This window comes from Panulirus ornatus, chromosome 19 (genome assembly GCF_036320965.1).
Source record: "Panulirus ornatus isolate Po-2019 chromosome 19, ASM3632096v1, whole genome shotgun sequence".
In the NCBI taxonomy this organism is placed as follows: Eukaryota; Metazoa; Arthropoda; class Malacostraca; order Decapoda; family Palinuridae; genus Panulirus; species Panulirus ornatus.
Window position 1 is genome coordinate 4488407 of NC_092242.1, and position 23076 is coordinate 4511482.

Sequence of the window (23076 nt, forward strand, 5' to 3'; positions counted from 1 at the left end):
AAGCACCTGCATCGGGTGCCACTGTCTGGTACCTTGATCAAGTTTACCAGTGGAGTTTACCTGTGAGGTTTACTTGTTCCTCCTGGTCCCTGTAGGCCTCCGAGGTTGACCCACCTAGGGGAAAATAAACGAAGAAAAACTTCTGTTTGATTAAGCTATCCAGGGAAAAAACAAGAAAAACGGTTTAATTAAACTATCCAGTCAGGCGTGAAGGTAAACTGTGGTTTAATCACCAAACCATCCATTTAAGATCGTGGGAAGTTAAGGTGACTGTGGGAGCCATTGTAGATCCAACTTTTCTGAGTGCTTCGTTTGGCTCGTATTTACATTCTTGTTTCTTGGTGCTTACCTTGAAGGTAGACCATAGTACTTACCTTATAGGTAAACCGAGGTGGTTACCGTGAAGGTAAACCATGGTGGTCACCTTGAAGGTAAACTATGGTGCTTACCTTGAAGGTAAACCATGGTGGTTACCTTAGAGGTAAACCATGGTGATTACCTTGAAGGTAGACCATGGTGGTTACCTAAAAGTCAAACTAAATGATTTCTGGAAGGTAAACCACTGAAGATTTTTTGATACAGCTGAGTCTGGCATTTAAATTTTTGTAGATTCTTCTCTGTAAAAGATATTGAGGAAAACACGTTTTTCTGAGAAGGTTTTATTTGTACGTAAGAGTTTATGCTTTGGACACCAGACAACTTTAAAATTTGATGAAAGAACGAATATTGGAAATAGAAATAAGAATATCGAGGGATTGGAGATAGAAATAAGAATATCGAGGATTGGAAATAATATAAGAATATCGAGGGATTTTGGGAGAAATACTCAGCATGATCGAACGAGTTGACGAAGCTAAAGTCGTGGATGAGGGCGAGGTATGAGACAGGTGTGTTGTGTTCCATATTACATGGCTCGCAGTAGAGGTCCCAGGCACTCACGGCCCACTGCTTAGGTTATAGACTCAGGCGCATACGAGATAACTTTTTTTCAGATTCACTTATAAAAAAAAGAAATTGTGGATAGAAATCTGATTTCAGAGCTACCGACTGGTAGTACATCAAGGGAAACAGGGTTCAGTCTGTTGATCCTGGTGAGGCCGGTGTTCGTGCAGTGACTCTGGCTTAACCCACGACAATAGAGGTGTCGAAGGGGGGGAAAAAATATAACATCGGAAAGCACCCACAAAGACGGTGTTGTAGGGGAGAACACCTCATTACCGTCGGAACGAACGGGTCGCGAACATTAGTAGCCGTGAAAAGCAGGCCGGGGCCGCGAAAGTTAGTGGGGGTTTGCGGAAACCTCCGCTGGTGGAACTAAGTGATCGGACGCCTCTCTCTCTCCTCCCAGGACGAACTGCCGCCAACCAGTTTCTATGAGCCGAATGAATCACTTGATTCAACCAGGCCTCGAAGCTGGATTCCATTTTCTGTTGCTTGATGCGGGGTTAATGCATCCTCGTCTGCTGTAGAACATGTGGCTCGCATTTATCTGTATTTTTAAGGGATGTTTAAGGTCACTCTGGCGTAGGGCGAAAGCGTACGTTGCCGTAACATGTGAAGGTCTGGGGAGGAGGCGTCGTGTGTGAGGGTCGCTCCGTTGATCCTGGGGGAAGAAACAGCAGCGTGCAGGTTGACCGCTTCTCCCAGGCCGCTCCACCTACCGCCGGACCTTCCCACCACAGCTCTACTGTTAGCTGGCCTAGGCCACCACAGCTCACTGTTAGCTGGCCTAGGCCACCACAGCTCACAGTTAGCTGGCCTAGGCCACCACAGCTCTACTGTTAGCTGGCCTAGGCCACCACAGCTCACTGTTAGCTGGCCTAGGCCACCACAGCTCACTGTTAGCTGGCCCAGGCCACCACAGCTCACACATAGCTGGTCTAGCATACCACAGCCTAGTGTTAGCTGGCCTTAGGACCTCCACAGCTCATTCTTAGCTGGCTTGGGCCACCTCAGCTAACTCAAACATTACCACATCTTACCCACAGCTGCCGGGCGCCACTCCTAGCTTTCGATTGTTTCACACAGCAGCTAAATCTCATTCTTAGCTGCTGTGCTTGACTTAGCAGATGGACCACACTCGTGAGCTGCTGGAACCCACTCTTTTTTTTTTTTTTTTGTCTTAGCTGACTTCATGTAGCTGTTGGCCATCAGTCTTAGTTGGTGTCACATTTGATAGCTTTTGAGAGTTAGCTGATCGTCATCGTCTGGCCACTGGGCCTCACTGTGAGCTGGTCATTTAGCTGCGGATCTCCTATAAGTCATGCAGCTCTCTCAGCTGCTGGTCGTCCAGGGCTGACGGTGGTTATTAGCACAGACGGGCAGTTATTGTGTCACCAAGCTGGGAGGGAAGGGTCATTAGCCTGTGATGTGCGTCTTCAAGCTAGGGTGGACGGGTCATTAGCCAGTAATGATGTCATCAGGCAGGGAGGGGCGGGTCATTAGCCAGTAATGATGTCATCAGGCAGGGGTGGACGGGTCATCAGCCTGTAATGATGTCATCAGCCAGGGAGGGACGGGTCATCAGCCTGTAATGATGTCATCAGGCAGGGAGGGACGGGTCATCAGCCTGTAATGATGTCATCAGCTAGGGAGGGACGGGTCATCAGCCTGTAATGATGTCATCAGGCAGGAAGGGACGGGTTATTACCCAGTAATGATGTCATGAGGCAGGGGTGGACGGGTTATTACCCAGTAATGATGTCATCGATCAGGGGTAGACGGGTCATTACCCAGTAATGATGTTATTAGGCAGGGAGGGACGGGTCATGAGCCAGTAATGATGTCATCAGGCAGGAAGGGACGGGTTATTACCCAGTAATGATGTCATCAGGCAGGGATGGACGGGTCATGAGCCTGTAATGATGTCATGAGGCAGGGGTGGACGGGTCATCAGCCTGTAATGATGTCATGAGGCAGGGGTGGACGGGTCATCAGCCTGTAATGATGTCATGAGGCAGGGGTGGACGGGTCATGAGCCAGTAATGATGTCATCAGGCAGGGGTGGACGGGTCATGAGCCAGTAATGATGTCATCAGGCAGGGGTGGACGGGTTATTACCCGGTAATGATGTCATGAGGCAGGGGTGGACGGGTCATGAGCCAGTAATGATGTCATGAGGCAGAGGTGGACGGGTCATGAGCCAGTAATGATGTCATGAGGCAGAGGTGGACGGGTCATGAGCCAGTAATGATGTCATGAGGCAGGGGTGGACGGGTCATGAGCCAGTAATGATGTCATGAGGCAGGGGTGGACGGGTCATCAGCCTGTAATGATGTCATGAGGCAGGGGAGGGCGGCGTAGGTCATTAGTGTGTCTGGGTCGCGGGGCGTGGTATAAGGCTGGTCCTTGAGGCTCCGACCCCCACAACACACAGGTCTCCTTCATCCTGGTGTGACCGCGGGTCCTGCCGCCACTCCCTCCACCACTCCTGCCCTCCTACACGCCCTTCGGGTCCCCCCCCCACCCCCTCCTCTTTCTTTCCCTCAGGGGCGGCACAGTGGGCCCGCAGCTAGAAGTGAGCTAGGCTGGGGCAGCTGGTGATAGGCTGGCCCCGTTTGGGTTATGGCGGGGCGGGGCGGGTTGTACGTGTTATACGGCAGGTTGGATGGCCCAGATGGCGGGGCTGGCGAGATAAGGACGATGATATGATCAAGAAGTGAGGGAAGTGTTTCTCGCCTCAGTACACACACACACACACACACACACACACACACACACGCGCGCGCGCGCGCGCGCATCAGAACACAGCATGAAAACGTGGAAGAAGGTAAATGTCTATTGAGCTCGACGGTACGACCCTTTAAAAGCGCGAGGGAACGACCCTTTAAAAGCGCGAGGGAACGACCCTATTAAACACGACGGCACAAAGTGTTAACGATCACACAATTGATAGTATAAACTTTAAATATCAATTTTCCTTACCTCGCCCCTCGTCAAAAGTTCTCATAATTTAATGTCAGAGACAAGTAGGAAGTTTTGTTAGATGTGAATGACTTCATCATACAGTGAATGCACTAACCCCCCCCCCCCCCCCCCATCATCCTGCTGTAATTTGAAGTGTATTCCACAAGCTGGGAAGAACAGGGAAAACTTGGCCCGGTTCATTGAAACAGTGTCGTGGAGGCGTGATCAGCACCCCCACACCACACCAACCTAGCCTAGCATAGTCTAGCCTGATGAGTACCCAATACCACACTAACCTAAACAAGCCTTGCTAGCATAACCTAAGCCTAGCCTAGCCTAGCATAAAACTACACCACACCAACCTAACCTAGCCTAGCCTAGCTAGCCTAGCCTAGTATAATGACTAAACCACACCAACCGAACCTAGCCTAGCCTACCCTAGTCTAACCTAACGTACCTAACCTAGCTTAGCAGAAACTAGCCTAGGTAGCTAGTGATGATTATATTTTTTTTCACTTTATTTAGGGTAAAGGTAAACGATTGGGAACCCTGTCGGTACATTGGCCTCTTAGGAGAGACGTTTCTCGAATGTTCGCTTGCTGCTGCACATCTCGGGTTCAAAGCATTTACCCGTAAGCGTCATTTAGGGCAGCAGTGCGTTCGTTGTACGTAGCCACAGTGTCTGCCATTTATCATCACGAAATCGATGTCATTTGGTCACCACCAGACGTTCAAGAGGACAGTTGACGTTGGTGAAATTTGTGAGGTGTTCTCGTGGTTTTGATGGGCGATATATCGTAATGAGTCGAGGGACGTTCAGACATGCCCTAATTTCACGCCTAGTTTGTTTCGAGGAAATGTAATATCCAAGATTGATATTAATACATTTGGATTTAGCCTACCGGTCCCGTATGATATTCACAAAATTAACATAAACGGGTTGAAAACCCTTTTGAATATGCGTAGAAGACTGCTTGTGTCCGACGTCGATCATAGGCCGCCGCGAACATTATTGGAACAAAACAAGGAAGGAAGGCGAGGTATCACGTGCCGACTCCCGCTGGACTTTTTTTTTTTTCCTCGTTTTTACACCGAAAATTCAACATCTGTCGAACATCTGTCACAAATGTGTCCATTTCTCTTCAACTGGAAGAATTCTTCTGCAGACGCTGGTGAGTTAAGTATAGTATAAGCTGGTCTGGGACCTCAACTTTACGTAGTTTTGAGTGGCTCATCTCTACCCTTCCCTACATCTGGGTCGAGGATTGGGGGGTGGGGGGACCTACCTTACCTTGCCTCATCGTTGGCGAAGATGAATGATAAAAGGCACGAGTAGATATACAACTTTCCCCACCACCTCAGATATGGAAAAGCTTCACCCGGCTCACACGAGGAGTCGCCCGAGGGCGTGGAGGAATTCCTGGACGCCTGGGTCGAGGTGCACCAGCCTGGTATACACACACACACACACAATACACATTATACACAGGAAATTGCCCGAAGGACTCGTTGGCAATTTACACTGAGGTGTAATTTGGCCGTTGGGTTGTTAGGAGCGACGGAGCGTGGCCGGTGTACTGCAAGGAGTGGACAGCTGTGGGGACGACCAGAAAGGAGTGGATGGACAGTCGTCTCCTGGAGGAGCGAGAATGGGAGTAGGAGTGGATAGTCCCCGGGACGGCCAAGGGTGAGTGGATAGTCCCTGGGACGGCCAAGGGTGAGTGGATAGTCTCCCCGGGACGGCCAAGGGGTAGTGGGCAGACCCTGTGACGACCAGGGAAGGGAGTGGACAGTCTCTTGGACGACCATGCGGATGGAGATGGGGTGGAGTGGACATCCTCTGTGACGACCAGGGAGGGAGTGTACAGCCTCTGTGACGACCTAGGGTAGTGGACAGCCTCGGGACGACCGTGATGGGAGTGGACAGTTCGTGGGACGACCTCAGAAGTTGTGGTCGCAAAGATGAACGTCAGGTTCCGGGTGTTGCGCGCTGGCGAGGGTACACAGCAACACAGGCGGCACGGCTTGTGTTGCGTCCTCGAGAACTCTGTGGTCAGGTTGGCCTCACAACAGGGGAGCCAACAGTACCGTTCAACGGTAGTTCCGTCCTCTGTTGTTGACCGTTGTTGTTGTTGTTGTGAACATCCCTCTCATTACAGGCAAGGGATTACGTCACGTCCAAGTATATTTCAAAATGATTTATCGTGTTTATATTTTTTTTCTCTCGTTTGTAGGAAAACTTTTGATTTTCGTCTTATTTCTCTGTCGACAATTCCCCATGTGATTACTTCTGGTAGACGCCTCTCCTCCTTCTCCCTCCTCCTCCTCCTCCTCCTCTTCTTCTTCTTCTTCTTCTTCTTCTTCTTCTTCTTCTTCTTCTTCTTCTTCTTCTTGAGCCCAGCAAAGGGCCACCATACCCACAGGTCGTACCGTCGTTTTTAAGGGTCGCACCGTCGTTGTTAAGGGTCGTACTGTCGTGTTGAAGGGTCGTACCGTCGTGTTTTAGGGTCGTACCGTCGTACTTAGGGTCGTACCACCCCAGTAGTTTCCCTCACACCCAAACCGTGCTGTGTAATGACCGAGCGAAGGAAGAAACCAGCGTGAACTTAACACCGGAACCTTTTAACAGAAACCAAGCAAGAAACCAGTATGGGTGTAAACATTGCCATATATATTAGGAAACCAAGACAATTGATCTACAACAGTTCCAGATGAACTTTCGAGTGGCAGTTATGTTCTGTACTTGACGACAGGGAAGACCTCGCTTGAAGCTAGATGTGCGGTGAGCGCGACGCGCTAGCACTGCCCGAAGGCAAAATCCTGTCGTAGGTACATGTACCACTCTCCGTGGTACCTCTATATACAATGGTACAGTCTCTCTCATGGTACCTATGTACCCCTCCCAGCGGTACAGCCTCTCCCCTGGTACCCATGTACCCCTCCCAGCGGTACAGCCTCTCCCCTGGTACCCATGTACCCCTCCCAGCGGTACAGCCTCTCCCCTGGCACCCATGTACCCCTCCCAGCGGTACAGCCTCTCCCCTGGCACCCATGTACCCCTCCCAGCGGTACAGCCTCTCCCATGGTACCCATGTACCCCTCCCAGCGGTACAGCCTCTCCCACGGTACCTGTTTCTGTGTTCCCCTAGGGTTCCCACACTTGCCTTGGATTCCACCTCCCACCTCAGTTCCTTCACCACCACCATCACCTGCAACACCCCTTCTCCCCCATTCTCCACCACCCCTCCCCACCCACGCCTGACCTCTGACCCAGTCCCAGGCTATCTTGACCTTTCCCGAGCAGTTACCTGTGGCTTCCCCTTTGTGCTTGGGTCAGGAGCTCCACCTGCTGGTGTCTCCGACCGCTGTATTAATACAGTAATAATACATCATGAGTAGGTTGTTGTATCCGATATTTTTTCCCCAGAGGATGTGGAATGTCTCATAAGGAATCAGTGTATTGTGTATTTTTTCCCCTTAGGGTGTACTTTCGTTCGTTTGTTTGCTTGTATATGTATGTTGGGGGAGGGGATGGGGGAGGTAGGATTACACTCACTGGTCACCCCCTCCTCCCACTGAAATCCTTTAATCCAGTGTAGGATTTCAGTGGGGAGAACTTCCCATGGTGTGTGTGTGTGTGTGTGTGTGTGTGGGTAGAGCTTGATGTGGCTGGGTTACATGGTGAGGGTGGGTACCACAGGACCACATCATGTGAGGGGGGGGGGGGGGTCTGGGTAACATGGAAGGATCACAGGAACTTGTAGTTTGAGATGAGGTTAATGGAAGGATTGGGAATGATCACCTCCAGCAGTGGGAAGGATTGGGAATGATCACCTCCAGCAGTGGGAAGGATTGGGAATGATCACCTCCAGCAGTGGGAAGGCTTGGGAATGATCACCTCCAGCAGTGGGAAGGATTGGGAATGATCACCTCCAACAGTGGGAAGGATTGGGAATGATCACCTCCAGCAGTGGGAAGGATTGGGAATGATCACCTCCAGCAGTGGGAAGGATTGGGAATGATCACCTCCAACAGTGGGAAGGATTGGGAATGATCACCTCCAACAGTGGGAAGGATTGGGAATGATCACCTCCAGCAGTGGGAAGGATTGGGAATGATCACCTCCAACAGTGGGAAGGATTGGGAATGATCACCTCCAGCAGTGGGAAGGATTGGGAATGATCACCTCCAGCAGTGGGAAGGATTGGGAATGATCACCTCCAGCAGTGGGAAGGATTGGGAATGATCACCTCCAACAGTGGGAATGATCACCTCCAACAGTGGGAAGGATTGGGAATGATCACCTCCAACAGTGGGAAGGATTGGGAATGATCACCTCCAACAGTGGGAAGGATTGGGAATGATCACCTCCAACAGTGGGAAGGATTGGGAATGATCACCTCCAACAGTGGGAAGGATTGGGAATGATCACCTCCAGCAGTGGGAAGGATTGGGAATGATCACCTCCAACAGTGGGAAGGATTGGGAATGATCACCTCCAACAGTGGGAAGGATTGGGAATGATCACCTCCAACAGTGGGAAGGATTGGGAATGATCACCTCCAGCAGTGGGAAGGATTGGGAATGATCACCTCCAGCAGTGGGAAGGATTGGGAATGATCACCTCCAACAGTGGGAAGGATTGGGAATGATCACCTCCAGCAGTGGGAAGGATTGGGAATGATCACCTCCAGCAGTGGGAAGGATTGGGAATGATCACCTCCAACTGTGGGAAGGATTGGGAATGATCACCTCCAACAGTGGGAAGGATTGGGAATGATCACCTCCAACAGTGGGAAGGATTGGGAATGATCACCTCCAGCAGTGGGAAGGATTGGGAATGATCACCTCCAACAGTGGGAAGGATTGGGAATGATCACCTCCAGCAGTGGGAAGAATGAGGATTAATTACGTGTTGAAGATGTTGGGGGTGGGAATCATGACTTGCTGGATTTGGAAAGGCTGGTCTCTCTCCACTGAATGGACCGAGACCAATCTGTCAGCAGACCCACTGTGGATAGAGACCAGTTTACCACCAGACCCACTGCGGATAGAGACCTGTACCACCAGACCCACTGCGGATAGAGGCCTGTCTACCACCAGACCCACTGTGGATGGAGACCTGTCTACCACCAGACCCACTGCGAATAGAGACCTGTCTACCATCAGACCCACTGTTCATTTGAAGGTAATTAAGTAATCAAAAATACCACACTGCCCTTTAAGTGCTTGTTAATATAGACATATCCATCTGCTCCTTTGGTCGACAGGAAAAGGCGCGTGACTGTCCTAGGAAAGAAACTGTAAAATTCCCAGGACAGTCGTGTTCGATGTCTTATTATTTTTTTCTTATGAAGGAAGGAGCACGTGCGCTACTGAAAGTTTCACACGTCATAGGGGTACTAAGGGTTACCTCTCTCCCCCCCACCCTTGTTTGTCCTGGGAAGTGTGAACTTCTCCGGTAGATAATAGCAACATGTCGTCCTGGGCCGGAAATTCCTCTCGTCGTTTTATCTGGTTTAACAGTCCCATTTTCTTTTCCACCTGGGACTTTCCAATTTTGAGTGGGCGCAAGAGCTGGAGATTCCCCTGCGAAGAAGAGGGTTTGATTGATTGGGCAGTTTAGCACAGTGCTAATATAGAACATTCTATTCTTGAAACTTTTCTTCTTCCTCCTCCTCCTCCTCCTCTCTCTCTTCTTCTTCTTCTTCTTCTTCTTCTTCTTCTTCTTCTAATAATAATAATAATAATAATGATAATAATAATGATAATAATGATATTGATAATGATAGAAATGATAATAATGATAATAAATAATAATAGTGCTATTGTATTCTGTAATGATCGTTGGTCATGCAATGAACAGAAGCGTTATATTATATATTATGTCAAGTGTTGAAACTGGCTGGGTACCGCAGGGCCGACGCTTGGGTGCCTGGCTGTTCTTCGCACGGTGATCGCCATGCTTCAGTACCCTCGCTCGACTCCCACTCCTCATTTCCCGGACTTTCCTCTTGCCAGTGTCTCCCCAGCTGTCTGTGTGAACCTTGAACCTTACATTGGAACGTAATTACCCCCTTAGAAACCTGATACCCGAACATGACTAGTGCCTTGAACCTTAACTGATTAGGGAGCCTTTAGCCTTAGCTGACCAGGGAGCCTTGAACCTTAGCTGACTAGGGAACCTTGAACCTTAACTGATTATGGAGCCTTGAATCTTAGCTGACCAGGTAGCCTTGAACCTTAACTGATTATGGAGCCTTGAACCTTAACTGATTATGGAGCCTTGAATCTTAGCTGACCAGGGAGCCTTGAACCTTAGCCGTCTTGAGAACCTTAGTGTTTGCCTTCTGAGAACCTTGAACCCTGCCTGTCTTGCCAACCTTGAAGACTGCGTGATTTGGAAAATTGAACCTTGCCTGGCCTCTCCTGACGGTGAACCTTACGTGTCCTGGAAGAATTAACTCTTCCTGCCATGACAACCTTGAACCCTATGTACATACTATACACATTGTCCCCGGGATCTGTTAGTATAAACATTGTCCCCGGGATCTTTTAGTATAATTATACATTGTCCCTGGGATCTTTTAGACTAAACTTTGTCCCTGGGATCTTTTAGTATAATTATACATTGTCCCTGGGATCTTTTAGACTAAACATTGTCCCTGGGATCCTTTAGTCTAAACATTGTCCCTTGGATCTTTTAGTATAAACATTGTCCCTGGGATCTTTTAGTCTACCATATGGTTTCTGGGAATCATTTGACCTGGCGGTGGGACCCCGAACCACAACGACGGTCCCGGGAGGACTTGAACTTCAGCCGTCGTGGCGGTGGAGAAAAACTTCCCTCGAGTGCGAAATTGAACGCCACCGGACCCGGGAACTGCCGAGCCTGGCGTATCAGAGGAACAGCGGCCTGAGGGGAAGGAGTTACCACGGGCGAGAGAGAGAGAGAGAGAGAGAGAGAGAGAGAGAGAGAGAGAGAGAGAGAGAGAGAGAGAGAGAGAGAGAGAGAGAGTTGAGAGTTGAGAGGGTGAGGCATCGCCCGTTGAGAATGCCAAGTAAGGGTGCTCTGTTAATGTACCCCCTGCCCTCCGTTACCCCCTGCCCTAAGTTACCCCTTGCCCTCCGTTACCCCCTGCCCTCCGTTATCCCATGCCCTTCGTTACCCCTAGCCCTCCGTTACCCCCTGCCCTCCGTTATTCCATGTCCTCCGTTACCCCTAGCCCTCCGTTACCCCCATGCCCCCTTTGGTTTGTTCCTGTGCCCCCCCCAGCCCCAGGTGAGGGTGGGGCAAGTGTTCCCCAGCAAGACCTGCGGCTCCCCCGTGGCTGGCAGGCTGGCTGGCTGGTTGGCTGGTGGCTGGCTGCACCCGTGTTGTTGAGCTTTCCCACGTCCACCACCCCCGGGGGGAGGCGAGTGGTGTTACCTGGTCTAGGGGAGGGGGCTGGTAGTTGACCTGGAGGAAGGGGGAGGGGAGGGGATGTTGGCTTAGGAGGAAGAGGGAGGGGTGTTAGCTGGGCTGGGGGAAGGGAAGGGGGCACACACACACACACACATACACCATGAGTCAACACGGGCGCGCCATGGGGCCGGACCCTCATGGGTTCGAATTTTGGGCTCGGCAGTTGGCCCACACCCAGCTCAGGTGTGTTCATTCTCCCCTCGGGGCTGGTTGATGAATGGGTACGTGACTTAGGCTGTAGTGTGTGTGTGTGTGTGTGTGTGTGTGTGTGTGTGTGTGTGTGTGTGTGTGTACACGTCAGCTTATTCATAAATGATGTTGATTAACAGTTACTTGAATTAACAGCACAACCAGAGGCTTGACGATATAGAAAAGTTGTACACAGTATAGACGAGGTGGGGGAATAGAATAGGCGTCTGTATATAAACATTTGTGTTTAGATGTCGCTGTAGTGTCGAACTGTACCCCGGGGGACGAGGGATCTTTGGTGTCTGGCCATGACGGTGGCGGGGTGGGTATACTGCAGCTTTTTTTTTTTCTTTATCGCCAAGTGTCATGGAGAGATCCAGGGTGTGTGCGCGTGTCCCTCGCACGCACACATGTAGGTAGGGATGCGATGTGTGCCAGTAGGCAGTAGACACAACAGGGGTGGGTAGGGGAAGGGGGGGTGGGGGTGCTGGCGGCCTTGCCAGTTCCGGTGTGGAGGACTTTGTTACCTCCTCCCTACCCCCCCCCCCTCCCCCTACACCCTCTAACTAGACGGGGGTAAGGAGAGAGGTGGGTGGGGGGGTAAGAACGGTCTTGAGGGAGTTGGCCGCTGCATGATACACTCCCTGTAGATAGATAGACAGACAGACAAGGTAGATAGATAGGTTAGACGGATAGATAGATGCTTAGTGGGCGGCGGCGGGGCGGGAGGAGGGCCCCGAGCGTACTAGGAGGCGGGGTGCGCTACGTGCAGCGTTCCGTAGTGAGGAGACGCACTCCACCTGATCACGATTAATGACACGCTGGGCCTCAACGCTCTCTGCTCCAGCCGGGTTGTGTGTGGGGAGGAGGGAGGAGGGGAGCTAGCACCTCCCTCCCCGGCACACACACACACACACACACACACACACACACACACACACACACACACACACACACAGATCATCACAGGTGGTGCTGTAGCGATTATCATAATAATTTTTTTACACTAATGAAGACGCTAATGTTAGTTACTGCAATGAGGGATATTTCCATAGTGATGTAGTGATTAGAGAGTGTGGCTGTATGATTAGAGGTACTGCCATTATGATTAGAGGCGAAGCTGATTGGAAATGATCATTTTTGATGGGAATACGACTATTATTTTCTTTGTCAGTAATGATTGCTTTCAAGAACTGAGAGCAGCTTAGTTTGGCACGCGAAGGTGAAATGAATGATTAAAAAAGAATAATTAAGCTGGTTCCGGAGTAGGTTGTGTGAATACCTATTTGTACAGTACAGGGAGGGAGTTCTACACTCGTGGGGCTCCGTGTCTTGTGTGTGTGTGTGTGTGTGTGTGTGTGTGTGTGTGTGTGTGTGTGTGTCATCCTGTCTTCACTCGTGGGGCTCCATCTCTCGAGCATTTTCTCCCATCAATTAGGTTTTTAAACATACAGTACACAGCTGCCTACACTCACACTTTTATTCCTGGGTGTGTTCGAGCCATGCGCCAGTCTTCCAGTGAACCACAACTTCTCTGCCGTCATCTCTTGACAAACTCCTCCCCCTGGCTTCGTGTCATGACCTCTGGTCACCCTGTCCATCATGCACGCATCATGGAGAACCCCTTCCTCGTGGACGTCATGAAAGTCATTCCACAGAACCTGGGAGGCTGCAGACATGTCACCCCATCTGTGTGGTGGGTAGGTTGGTCTCCCTCGGTCCATCATTGTTCTTCTGCACCTTCAGTCAGGCACCAGTTTATTGGGCTTATTTCAGGACCATCTCGAGTGTGTGTGTGTGTGTGTGTGTGTGTGTGTGTGTGTGTGTGTGTGTGTGTGTTCTTCTTCAGGTGTGGTGTTCACACTTTAGGATCGCATTACTGTTCGGTGATCTGGGTTGTGAAGACTTAGCTTCGTATTAGGATCCGCAGATACGATTCTGATATTCGCCATAAGACTGCTGGCCCTCTCCTCCTCCTCCTCCTCCTCCTCCTCCTCCTCCTCCTCCTCCTCCTCCTCCTCCTCCTCCTCAGCGCCCCTCTTGGTGTGGATCGGTTGCCACGGAAATCGGTACAGTGTCGACTTGTAGGTGTCTCTCTGACACACACACACACACACACACACACACACACACACACACACACACACACACACTCCATTAGCTTGTTTCCCTCTGGGTGATGACCTACGGTGGGGCCCTTCTGTCGCAGTGGCCCATCCTCAGCGCGTGTCTTGTGTCTTCGTGAAGTGCTCAGGGTATAGACCGTGGATGTCCATGGGTCTTGAGTGCTGGGTTGAATGGCGCACGGATTTACCGGTACGGGGCATGGGGGGTGGGTTGGGGGCTGCCCCCGATGTATGGGCTGGGCGTTTCTTGGTGTCGATATTTGGGCGTTGGGTGGGGCCAGGGATGAACCCTCAATATGGGGCTCTGGTTGTCCATACACACCTCCAGTTTTGGGGTCGCCCGATCTGGAGGTACGTAGGCTCAAGTGTATGGACACACTGACTCGTGCGCCTCCAGAATTTTTCGTCGGCTGAGGGTATGTATATATATATATTTCCCGTGGTGGCCGCCACACCCCCCCTAGCATTTCTCATAGGTTACGTTGCATCACACTCTCAAGCCCTGTAGTCATTTTCGTTGAGCCACGGTTTTTTTTTCTCGAAGGCCTGGATGTATCGTCGAGATATGATGATACTCATCATTTCCTCTCTGGCTCGTAGCCATTCCCCCAAAGGCGTGTCATATTTCCCCAGGTAGGAGTAAAAGTGCCCGCATCGCAGGAGGTTGATTAGCCCATGTGTTTGATGAATTAGTTCTTGTGTACCGGGTTGGGATGGGGGGGATTTGGCTGTTCGTTTTTGTTGATCTCTCTCCCTGCTGGCCTGGTAGGGACGACGGTCGTCATGTTTCCCAGTTGGGGTCGTCAGAGTTGGGCCAGTGCGCTGCCGGCCAGTTGCCTTCGGTAGGGATGTGTTAGACGGGAACAGCCCAGACATTTCCGTTGTGCGTGATGGCGGCCCGTAATAAGCTGCCACTCCAGTGTTTTTTCCTCCCTTATCGGGAGCCTGGAAGTATGGCAAGGAGTCCTGGCCATGGTTATAGGCATGGTATGTTGTTGTTGTGGTTAGGATGGGTTGGTTGTGAAAGGAGTGTTGGAGGTTGTGATGGAGGCGGTTGTTGATCTCCTCCACCACAGTGCCAGGCTGCTACAGCTGGCCACCCCAGCCGTGGTACATGTGGGAGATAAGAGGAGGTACATCGTACCGTCGTGCTCACATGGACGTACCGTCGTGCTCAGATGGACGTAACGTCGTGCTCAAAGGGACGTACCGTCGTGCTCAGATGGACGTACCGTCGTGCTCAGATGGACGTACCGTCGTGCTCAAAGGGTTGGCAGAAAATGTCCTCGACTTTCACACCTGTTAGGCTTTTATGGCTCAGTTTTTAAGGCTGGTGCGTGAGAGTGACGCTCTTAGAAGAATTTAGGGGGAGGGGGGGTTGTGGGTGGGTGAAGGAGTTATTATAACCTTTGTATGTAATAGACATAAGGTTGGGTTTTGTACAAATTAGAGAATTTATGGGGGGAAAGGAGCAAATATACCCTTTATTTATTGTAGACATAAAGTTGGTTTTTATATTTATTGCCGTGTTCGTGTGAGAGTGGGTGGGTGGCATGTGTGGGCGGGCGCTGGGCCTTGCCCACGGTGGGCGCGCCCACCTCACAGATGTTTGGAGGACATTGTTACGCCCTCTGTGGCTGATCACGCCAGCAGGTGCACGGCACACTTGCCCTCTACACCCACCTCTCGAGGCTGTAGAGTACACCCGGGTGCTGGTGGTAGACTACACCCAGCTCTGTAGGGCGTAGACTGTATGCTACGACGCAGGATGGAGTGGGGGATGGGGAAACTGTGATGGCTTGTGATGGGGTTTACGTAGTGGTTGTGGGTTGGTAACTGATGTAGTGATGGTAGATGGTGGCATCGGATTTGGTACTGGGGTAGGGGCATCGAGGTTGGTACTAGGGATATCGGGATTGGTACTGAGGGGGCATCGGGATGGGTATTGGGGTGGGTGGGCATCGGGATGGGTATTGGGGGGGGGGGGGGAAGCCCCTTTCCTTAGCAGCATGAGGAAAGAGAGCTTAGGGGGGGGGGGGGTGGAAGGCAGGGTCATAGAGGAAGTAGGGTAGGGCTGGGGAGACATGAGGTCTGGCAGCCCGCCCTGGCCTGCTCCCACTCACTCTTCATGTGGGTCAAGGTGGCCCGGGCCACGCTCGTCATCCCAGGCCACACGTGTCATCCCGGGTCACAGTTGTCATCCCATACCACACTTGTCGTCCCGGGCCACACACTGTTCTTCCCTGGGCCACATTCATCATCCCGGGACACGCTATTCATCCCGGGCCACATGTATCGTCCGGGGCCGCACTAGTCACCCCGGGCCACACATGTCATCACAATTCCGTCATCCCTCACCTCACGTCATCATTGCCATTTACTACCTTACTCTCTAGGTCATGTTTTGTATAATTATTTTTCATTTATACTTCCGCGTTTATATTTCACGTAAGGAGCCTAAAAATAACGCTAAATATAGCATGTATCAGCAGTAAAATGGTTGTATCGGGGTCCTTGATCTCACTGGTGACGTCAGAGGAACGCGGTGATTGGCTAGCCAGTTGGTAAGCGCTGTTGACGTCACGGATCAGCTGATGAGGTTTCCGTGCGTTCGAGAGCGGATGAAAAATATGCGTTTCTTTGAGTGTTCTGCTCTCGTTGCTTTCACGAGTTGTTAAGATAATCGTAATTTATGAGCACCGAGAGTTAAAGTGGTGGTAAGGTAACTTGGGCCAAAAAAAATATTAGAAATCCTGGTCATTTAAGTGTATTTAAGCATAACCTTATCCTAGCGGGGGCATGAAAGATTTACGCGTTAGTGCTTCTTCGTCCGGGAATCTTATTGACGTCACACTGAGTAATGCCACAGTCGGGTTACACGGCTTCACCCCCCACACCCCACCCCCACCCCACCCAACCCAACCACCAGATTTGCCTCTGGGAAAAATTGTCGTGGCAACAGTAATTATTTAACCAAATTATGCGATTATTTCTTGCGACTTTAATGTTTTCCAAACAGTTTTGAAATTTTGAATATACTTAGGAAAACTGTGTAAATGTATAAGCCATGAAGATATTTTGGATATTTAAATGGATTTTGTGTTGGTCTGGGATAATTGGGATGTATAGAGGAAGTTCAAGATTATTTTATACATGAATATTACAATTTTTTTTAAGTGTGATGAGGAGGCGGGTGGCACTGTGGGTTCCTTCCTCTGGCACCATCTGATGTGCACGTGATAATGATGTGCGTTTGGTGGATGTGGTTGTGAATGGGTTATGGTTGGTCCCTGGTGGTTGTGGGCAGGGGCAAGGTGTTGTGATGGTTGAGTGGCAGATGTTGGATGCCATTCCCTATCTTTAGAGATGCTGTTGGCTGGTTGTGGTTAGGACGTGTGTGGTGGTTGTTAAGGGTGGATGTTGGTAGTTCCGGTCGTGGGTTGTTGTGGTTGTGAGTGGTCGTTGTAGGAGGTAGGCCAGAATGGTTCCTTATTATTATTATTATTATTATTATTATTATTATTATTATTATTATTAGTATTATTATTTACGATTCCATACGTTTGCTGGTGCAAGGTTGGCCAGACGTGAGCGCCTGGCGTTCATATTCCTTCGTATTTCCTTCAGCAGCTCTACTCACTGGACTGAATGTGGTTGTTGATGATAAAAGAGGGCAATGGTTGTAGTCCTGGGGTTGTTAATGGTCAACCTGGCTGGGTTGTAGTTGTGGGCGACAGGAACAAACAACATCCTTGATCAGGCAGGAGAGGAAACACGACCCAGCCTGGTTATAGAGATGAGGACGTGCCTTCGAATCCCGGTGTGTTGTACATATGTAAGATGTGTTTGCGCATGATGTGTATGCCATATATATATATATATATATATATATATATATATATATATATATATATATATATATATATATGTATATATATATATATATATATATATATATATATATATATATATATATATATATATATATATATATATATGACGTCTAGATTGAACAGTAAGTATTCTGTGTATAAAAAAACCTAGTTTGAAATACCATCTTAAGTGTGATATTTCTGTATTGTGTGTATTATGTACCATGTATTATGACCTGGAAAAACTTACATATTTCAAGTAGTATTTTGTAATGTATATATATATACTTTGTGTCTTACTGATGATGTAAATGTGTCTTACAATCAGCTAATGAACCATGTTGCACAATATATATATATATATATATATATATATATATATATATATATATATATATATATATATGTGTGTGTGTGTGTGTGTATGTATACTGCCCAAGGCGATACATGTTTATTATTGTCTCCTCGCCATGTGCCTTGCCCCTTGCCTTCCGCCTTATGTCGTATCTGTTTTTCCTTCCTCTCATTTCTTTTCATTCTTCTCTTTCTCATTCTTCAAACTCCTCATACTCCGTGGTATATCCTTAACTCTTGTTACTTAAACACCATTTTTTTAGTTTTGTTTTGTTCATCTGCCTCCCGTTTTCTCTTGTTTTCTCCCCCTCCTGTTTGCATATACCGTGTTACTTCCCAGTTCTCGTATGCTTCCCCCCACTTCACGTTTTCTTTCCCCCACACTTTTCGTTTTGTTCCCCACCTTCCGTTTTCACCCCCCACACTTCCCCTTCTGTTTTCACCTTCCGTTCTCTTCCTTCCCCACCTCCCGAGTTACCTTCCCACCTTCCGTGTTCACCTCCCGTGTTCCATCTTCCCCCCTCCCCTTCCCCCCACATATATCCCCCCCCCTCTCCCCCAGATGGTCGGTCTGCTGAGCTCATGTGCCGTTTTCTCTTGCAGTAGTTTTCAAGGAGCGCCTCACCTTCCGCCACACAGGTTATATAACCTTCCGTGTGTTCTTACCTTGGGTTGATCTCACCACCACACACCACCACCACACCTCCACCACCACATTCACCACAGGTCACAGTCCTGCATCTTTTGTCTTGATCCTTCACTGACACCTGTCATCCCGACCACACCTGTTCGTTCTTTTGACACCTGTCACGATGCCTGTCATAACCACGTCCTTGTGTTTACCCACTTTTGATCTCCACACCTGTCATCTCACACACGTCTGTTGTTATATCAACACCTGTCATGGCTATTACACCTGCTGGTCGCTGCTTGAGTGTCCGTTGGGTGACGTTCCCCACACCACCTGTTTACCTTTTAACACCTGCTTGATCATTTGCATCTGTCAAAGTCCAGTTTCTTAAGTGATCGGAACGATCATCTCTGCCAACGATCGTGTAAAACTTGTTTGATCGCTGGTACGTTTGATCGCTGGTACATGTTTGATCGCTGGTGCATGTTTGATCGCTGGTGCATGTTTGATCGCTGGTACATATTTGATCGCTGGCGCATGTTTGATCGCTGGAACATGTTTGATCGCTGGAACATGTTTGATCGCTGGTGCATGTTTGATCGCTGGTACATGTTTCATCGCTTGTGCATGTTTCATCGCTGGTACATGTTTGATCGCTGGCGCATGTTTCATCGCTGGTGCATGTTTGATCGCTGGTATATGTTTGATCGCTGGTACATGTTTGACCGCTGGCGCATGTTTGATCGCTGGTGCATGTTTGATCGCCGGTAAATGTTTGATTGCTGGTGCATGTTTCATCGCTGGTACATGTTTCATCGCTGGTACATGTTTCATCGCTGGTTCATGTTTGACCGCTGGTACATGTTTCATTGCTGGTACATGTTTCATCGCTGGTACATGTTTCAACGCTGGTGCATGTTTTATCGCTGGTGCATGTTTTATCGCTGGTGCATGTTTCATCGCTGGTACATGTTTGATTGCTGATACATCTTTGATCGCTGGTACATGCTTGATCGCTAGAACATGTTTGATCGCTGGTACATGTTTGATCGCTGGTGCATGTTTGATCGCTGGTACATGCTTGATCGCTAGAACATGTTTGATCGCTGGTACATGTTTGATCGCTGGTGCATGTTTGATCGCTGGTGCGTGTTTCATCGCTGGTGCATGTTTGATCGCTGGTACATGTTTGATCGCTGGTACATGTTTGATCGCTGGTACATGCTTGATCGCTAGAACATGTTTGATCGCTGGTATATGTTTGATCGCTGGTATATGTTTGATCGCTGGTGCATGTTTGATCGCTGGTACATGTTTCATCGCTGGTACATGTTTGATCGCTGGTGCATGTTTGATCGCTGGTGCATGTTTGATCGCTGGTGCATGTTTGATCGCTGGTACATGTTTCATCGCTGGTACATGTTTGATCGCTGGCGCATGTTTGATCGCTGGTATATGTTTGATCGCTGGTATATGTTTGATCGCTGGTATATGTTTGATCGCTGGTGCATGTTTGATCGCTGGTATATGTTTGATCGCTGGTGCTTGTTTGATCGCTGGTGCATGTTTTATCGCTGGTGCATGTTTGATCGCTGGTACATGCTTGATCGCTAGAACATGTTTGATCGCTGGTACGTTTGATCGCTGGTACATGTTTGATCGCTGGCGCATGTTTGATCGCTGGTGCATGTTTGATCGCTGGTACATGCTTGATCGCTAGAACATGTTTGATCGCTGGTACATGTTTCATCGCTTGTGCATGTTTCATCGCTGGTACATGTTTGATCGCTGGTACGTTTGATCGCTGGTACATGCTTGATCGCTAGAACATGTTTGATCGCTGGTACATGCTTGATCGCTAGAACATGTTTGATCGCTGGTGCTTGTTTGATCGCTGGTACATGTTTGATCGCTGGTGCATGTTTCATCGCTGGTACATGTTTCATCGCTGGTACATGTTTCATCGCTGTACATGTTTGATCGCTGGTACATGTTTCATCGCTGGTACATGTTTCATCGCTGGTACATGTTTCATCGCTTGTGCATGTTTCATCGCTGGTACATGTTTCATCGCTGGTACATGTTTCATTGCTGGTACATGTTTCATCGCTGGTACATGTTTCATTGCTGGTACATGTTTCATTGCTGGTACATGTTTCATCGCTGGTACATGTTTGATCGCTGGTGCATGTTTGATCGCTGGTACATGTTTCATCGCTTGTGCATGTTTCATCGCTGTACATGTTTGATCGCTGGTACATGTTTCATCGCTGGTACATGTTTCATCGCTGGTACATGTTTCATCGCTTGTGCATGTTTCATCGCTGGTACATGTTTGATCGCTGGTACATGCTTGATCGCTAGAACATGTTTGATCGCTGGTACATGTTTCATCGCTTGTGCATGTTTCATCGCTGGTACATGTTTGATCGCTGGTACATGCTTGATCGCTAGAACATGTTTGATCGCTGGTGCTTGTTTGATCGCTGGTATATGTTTGATCGCTGGTACATGCTTGATCGCTAGAACATGTTTGATCGCTGGTACATGTTTGATCGCTGGTATATGTTTGATCGCTGGTATATGTTTGATCGCTGGTATATGTTTGATCGCTGGTATATGTTTGATCGCTGGTATATGTTTGATCGCTGGTACGTTTGATCGCTGGTATATGTTTGATCGCTGGTACATGTTTGATCGCTGGTACATGCTTGATCGCTAGAACATGTTTGATCGCTGGTATATGTTTGATCGCTGGTACATGTTTGATCGCTGGTACATGTTTGATCGCTGGTATATGTTTGATCGCTGGTATATGTTTGATCGCTGGTATATGTTTGATCGCTGGTATATGTTTGATCGCTGGTATATGTTTGATCGCTGGTATATGTTTGATCGCTGGTACATGCTTGATCGCTAGAACATGTTTGATCGCTGGTACATGTTTGATCGCTGGTGCATGTTTGATCGCTGGTGCGTGTTTCATCGCTGGTGCATGTTTGATCGCTGGTATATGTTTGATCGCTGGTGCATGTTTGATCGCTGGTGCATGTTTGATCGCTGGTGCATGTTTGATCGCTGGTGCATGTTTGATCGCTGGTATATGTTTGATCGCTGGTACATGTTTGATCGCTGGTACATGCTTGATCGCTAGAACATGTTTGATCGCTGGTACATGTTTGATCGCTGGTACATGCTTGATCGCTAGAACATGTTTGATCGCTGGTGCTTGTTTGATCGCTGGTACATGCTTGATCGCTAGAACATGTTTGATCGCTGGTATATGTTTGATCGCTGGTATATGTTTGATCGCTGGTATATGTTTGATCGCTGGTATATGTTTGATCGCTGGTATATGTTTGATCGCTGGTATATGTTTGATCGCTGGTATATGTTTGATCGCGTGGGTTCATCGTCAGCGACGCTGACCACTTCACTGCTGACGCCCGGTGCTTGCGTCAGGTGTAGTTTAAATGTCCCCCACCGTGGCTAGATCATGGTGATGGGTGGTTGGAGGGGGTTGGTTATGGTTAAAGCACACCGCGTTGTAGGAACGGTCGACCTTACGGTGCCCGTAGAAGGAGCTGGGTATGGTGTTGGGAGGGCCGGGATCATGGTAGCGCTATGGTATGTATGGTACGGTAACGCACAAACGTGTGTTGGTAATGGTAGTGACCACAGAAATATGTGTCTGTCAGTCGTTTTAAGCTTTCACTCCCTGGCCGACTTAGTTTAGAGGAATGCTGTTGACCCGCTGGGCCGCTAGTGGGTTTATATCAAGAGCAGCGGTGGGTGAGTCGGGGAAAACGTTCGCTGGCAGGGGTGTACTCAGAACGGTGAGTCGGGGAAAACGTTCGTTGGCAGGGGTGTACTCAGAGAGGTGAGTCGGGGAAAACGTTCGCTGACAGGGGTGTACTCAGAGAGGTGAGTCGGGGAAAACGTTCGCTGGCAGGGGTGTACTCAGAGACGTGAGTCGGGGAAAACGTTCGGTAGCAAGGATGTACTCAGAAAGGTGAGTCGGGGAAAACGTTCGGTAGGAGGGGTGTACTCAGAGTGGTGAGTCGGGGAAAAGTTTGCTGACAGTAGTATACTTTAAAGTGGGAGTCGGGGAAAATGTTGGCTGGGTGGGAACCGTTACTGGGGGAGTTTCGTGCTGGTTCACTGCTGGGTCGGCCGATTTCTCCTGGGGAACAAGTCAGGTCATGTTTATGACTGAAAAGAAAATATTGGTTGGGTTTTCTTTCTCTTTTTCCACGTTTTTGGGTGGAACTGGTTATCTTCTTGATAAGAAAAGACATACAATCTCTCTTCATTCTTTCATTGAGTCAGCGCGCAATGTTTATTACCATTAAGGAAAGTTCGTTAATTTAGCCAGCGACCAACATGGCCGGGGCCGACCCTGTACAGCATACCATACCCACACACAACACAGATGGTTTAACCCGTCCTCCGGATATCATTTATTCCCGGGGTTTTCTAAGGTATACAAGCTACTCTTTATGTGGGCGTATTAATCTTTCTTTCTTTCGTACT

The 23076-nt window shown here is 49.1% G+C and overlaps 1 protein-coding gene across 5 annotated transcripts in view; it reads left to right on the forward strand.

The window, feature by feature from the left end:
• yki (Transcriptional coactivator yki) overlaps positions 1 to 23076 on the forward strand; it is a 204147-nt gene that overhangs the window by 103268 nt on the left and 77803 nt on the right. Inside the window, exon 2 of one of the 5 annotated variants that reach the window (XM_071673502.1) lies at positions 18516 to 18551. The exons of the other annotated variants lie outside the window; for them this stretch is intronic. Within the exon in view, the coding sequence (XP_071529603.1) occupies positions 18516 to 18551 (36 nt within the window). The remainder of the gene's footprint in view (positions 1 to 18515; positions 18552 to 23076) is intronic. 5 annotated transcript variants of the gene reach the window in all.